General features: G+C 39.4%; 1 protein-coding gene across 1 annotated transcript; it reads right to left on the bottom strand.

The window, feature by feature from the left end:
- Positions 1-3,763: 3,763 nt before the first annotated feature.
- BJ212DRAFT_1293925 (uncharacterized protein) lies at positions 3,764-4,141 on the bottom strand (the record flags this gene model as incomplete). The annotated part of the gene is made up of 1 exon (XM_041332186.1): positions 3,764-4,141. A coding segment is annotated over one exon (378 nt), but the record flags the coding sequence as incomplete, so codon positions are not given.
- Positions 4,142-4,640: the final 499 nt, after the last annotated feature.

Genomic DNA, 4,640 nt, shown 5'->3' with positions numbered 1-4,640 from the left:
TCTGGAACATATTCAGAGACCTGGTCCATGACAGTCTCTTTGAGCTATGCACATCAATAACTAAACTGTCATAAATAATCAAGGACAGTAAGACAAACCACTTGACTCTCTTGTCAAGGGTGATGTGAGATTGTCCACCAGTCCCTGGGTATGATGCATTAATCCTGTCAATTAGAAGAGTTTAGTCTTGCATTAACTTTGCTTGTTGCAATATTGTGAATACATCCTGGGCCTGAGCTGAACATCCTGTACAGGCTTACTGCATAAATGAAGGAAAACAAAGATGCCTGCACACATACCTGTCTTACATAATGCAGCTGCACATTGCTGATGATGAGCTCAACATCATGATATCTCACTTCTTACCAACCAAACTTCTTGATATCATTTTCATGACAATCTATGCTATGATTTCTTGTATCCCCACACCCCTAAAAAGGAGCAATAACATGTTCTTGTTCATACTAATGAAGAACTGCTACAGGAAATGCATTGTCCTTCCCTTGATTGTACTCACTCTGCTGTGGTCATGGTGTATGTCAACGATTGTTAGTGTCGGGTGATAACTGTATAGTGGAGGTACATCAGGTATGACACATCCCCATCCATTCCAGTCCAAAGCTCCAATGGCTAAAACAATATTGGAGGATGCACCAATTGTGGGCACTATGTTCTGTGCTGCTGTCTTAAATGGCACTGTCGTGCATGGTATGGAGTTCATACCATGATATATATAAGAAGAATGAAAGGAGATGATTAGGAGAATGTATGAGGATATATTTCTCACTCATGAGCTTAGTGATCTATTTCCCTTTATTTATTTACTTGTATTTATAGTTTCAGCCACTTGATTACATCAGTGAACCACTCAGATATGTTTGTAAGCATGTCATGTGACTAGTAATATTCTGATTTGTAAGGATAATTTCCATGACTTATCATGTTTTGCCATGATTTGTAATATTTTACTCATGTACTTTAGTAAGCAACTGATTTAGCACACCAAAAGGCTTAGTTTGTAAGCATATTTTTACCAATCCAGTGATGAGTCATTGCTTAGTAAGGATGGTTTTTAAAATGTATATAAGGACTCCATTCTCACATGATCAACAAGTTTTTCCCTCTTCTTTCTTGTCTCAAACCATGAGATTTGTAAAATTTGAAGTGCAGGAGTTTTCCCTCTTTCTGTCTCAATAGTGTGAGATTATGAAGAAAGTGAAGGCCTCGAGATTGCCTTTGAAAACTATAGTATTTCTAGTCTAGATTGGTTGTATACTATCTTACAGGGATCACCTATACAACAGTCTATCATATTCAATTCAGCAGAGGTCCATATTACCTACTAGGTTTAAGTTAACCTGACAAAATATACACTTTCCTTTACCATCAAGAAGTGATCTAGCAAAGAAGTAATTTATTACCCTTTGGCCACCCATGAACAACACATTATCAACTGAGAAGTAGAAAATCCCTTGACTGTGAACTTGAGGAGCTGGCACCTTAGTCTTATTGAAGTACAATTGTGATAGTCATTGTATTTCACCTCAACTTATAAAATAAACAGTCTTCTGTTATCATTTCAGTCAGCCAAGGAACTATATAGTTGAGCTGAAATTCTACCCAGTGGACCACACTGGTTGTCCCAAGTCATTCCCACAGTACATCTGATGAAATTGCCTGTCATTTTGTATTGGTGCAATCCCCTGGAGTACATCATGAGTATTTTAAATAACCCTTTCTTTCACAATCAGATAGATTTTACACCTCACAGGGTGTATACTACAGTGCAGCAATTCTGTTACATGTACTCTGAATGGATGACTGCTGACTAGGCAACTGCATAGGTGAACCTGTGGGTGCCAGAAGACATACCTGGACCCACAAGGGGGGTATCGAGTATCACAGCAGGTAGAGTGTATAGACACCTGGAGTATTATCTATGGAGGGTATACCTGTGGGTCTCACATATAAATACCTAGTGTAGGAACAAAAATGAAACAATGTATTCTACAACACAATAGCATCCCACCCATCCTCCATAAGCATCTCATCACCTTGAACATTAGCAAGAGTAGCACTGGACTGCACATCCTCCATCTTGACAAGGCCAAGCTGGCTCCAATAGCTGAGACGACCATGGCTAAACAGCCATTCAACATCAACAGATGTTGCTGTAAAGAAAAATAAATTATGAGCAATGACAAAAAAAAAACACCTGGAATTATGAGATAATCTAATGCCATTTGTGCAAGATGAGGGTAGAGTGTGCAGCATTCATTCCACCATGTGAGTGTGTTGTCAACATGTTCAACATCAGTGCTGAGATAGCAATCAAGTTCATCCCATAGGTCACTGTTTACTGGTGGGGCAAGTATTGTTACAACCATGTATGCCCCTATTCATTTTCTCCCTCTTACTGTGTATTATGTCATGAGCCGCATGATGCCACCACTAGACTTATCTTTGACTTGTACCTTGTATTACATCATGACTGCCATTGCCATCGCTAGATGACCTATTCTTGCTATTGCTTACATGTCCTTTATCTCTGACTCATATCCATTCTCACATCTGCCCTAAAGCACTTGTAGTTCACTATAAATAGTTCTCTTGTATGCTTTAGTTCTGCACTTCTTACTAGGTTTTACCTGAAACATCCCTTGCTTGAGACCTCCAATCTCTTGTTGTCTGAACTGTACTTTAAGATAGAAGCACTCCTTTTGTCTTAGCTTACACTGAATGCTTGACTTATTGTCTCATGTAGAATCTCGGCAGAGGTCCTGACTCTTATCAAGTCATCTGTTGTTAGAACTATCCTAGTTTGTAACAAGTATGGGAATGTTATCAAAGATATTCTATACAAGACAGTCAGTGAGTGTATAGTACTAGAATAAATAATTTGACTTACAGTTGAGGATACCACAATGCTGGCATCAGAATTATATCCCACATTATCCATCTCCCTATTAGCATTGTCAGTCGAGTATGAGCAGTCAAACTCTGTGCACACTAGTGTATGCACCAACTCAATCCAGCCTTCCTCCCATTTTGTGCATTGGAAATTAGCTAATTTGTGACATGGATGGAGAACTATAATATATGTTAGTTGGTAGGTACTGAAAATAAATACAATTGGACTCACTCATTGCAATACAGTAGACATCAGATCTGTCAGTGAGCTCATAGTAACAATTTAGAGTTTTCTTGGTGAGTCCTGAAGCAGTGCTAATTGATGGAAGCAGTTGTTTGTTGAGCATGTGAGTTGTGAGTGTCTCATCAATAAAATCCTTGCCAGGATCACTGTTGCAAGGCTTGGTGTTGAGTGTGAAAAAAACATGGTAGCATCTTTGAGGATCTAAATTACATTAGTGAAATCAAACAACTCCACACAGTGTGCATGATGCCAGCTTCACTTTCAACACATTGTGGAGTTGCTCAACTATACTCCATTCATTGTCACTCAACTCAAATGCCCTCAATCCCAATTTGTGTCTCTGCAACACTGTGTCTATGACCTTGCAATGGTTCAGTGTGTATTCCAACATGTTGTATGTGGAATTCCAGCATGTCGACACATCTCTTGGCACCACACTAGGCTTCATCTGCAACTCACTCAAGATGTTGTTCCAGGTGGGGAGAAGCTTTGTGGTGGAGTGGATGATTTTGAATCTGAGTTTGCAATGTGCAGTCAGCTGTGAGTTTCTTTATATTGTTGCAATAAATGCACCTTTACTAGTGCTAACTGAACTGGAACTATTATATTTCATAGTTCTTCTTGTTCATCACTTGTCAGTAGCACAGCTGCATCCACCAGACCCTCAGTGTTATCCCCCACATTGCTGTCATCTCCTGTGATCTCTGCAATGGTCACATAATCTTTCAGCTCAATATTCTTACTCAGTTCCTCAAGCTGCTCCTTCAGTTGACTTTCCTCTGCTGTCAATTCAGCCTCATCATCTCTGGAATTATCCTGCTTCCTTTTCAACACATCAAACTTGCAGATCACCAGTTTTGCCACAAGATTAACCATGTGCAGGAAGCACCTGGTATGCATCACTTGTCCTCCAAAATCTGGTATGTCAACAGCCAATTCATCAATCATAGCATCATTGTTGGACACATTGTCACATGTGACACAAAGAGTCTACACCTTTGTAAGTTTGAATGTCCTATCTGTTTCATGTCTTTGCTTACCTTTTCATGTGCTCCAAAATCTTCCAGGACACCCTGAAATGCACAAGCAAGTTCTTCACCTGTGTGGGACTATTGTGACCATTATATTGGTATCAGCACTTCAATGTTTGTAAGTGATTTTTACCTTTGGAACTCTAACAGCAAGCACAGTGATTCACCTTTGAACTCCAGGTGTGCCAATACTGCCACAAGGGCTCTATCATTTGGAGATGTCCAACCATCAGTACTAAAGTTAATCCTTCATATTCCTGATACATTTTTCAGTCTTTAAATCCATCATAATTGTGTAACTTAGCTTACACTTGTCATTTTAGCAATGTACTGACAGGTCCTTGCAAAAATGAGGTGGACATCTCATGAGACAGTCAAAGGGGACAGTAAGTAATATTCTGGTCGTCCAGTCTTCATTAATGACTGAAACCCTCTATCTTGAATGATTTAAAATG

This window comes from Suillus subaureus, assembly GCF_016647635.1.
Source record: "Suillus subaureus strain MN1 chromosome Unknown BJ212scaffold_595, whole genome shotgun sequence".
In the NCBI taxonomy this organism is placed as follows: domain Eukaryota; kingdom Fungi; phylum Basidiomycota; class Agaricomycetes; order Boletales; family Suillaceae; genus Suillus; species Suillus subaureus.
The sequence above is the reverse complement of the archived record's forward strand: the minus strand, read 5'-3'. Positions and strand labels throughout refer to the sequence as shown.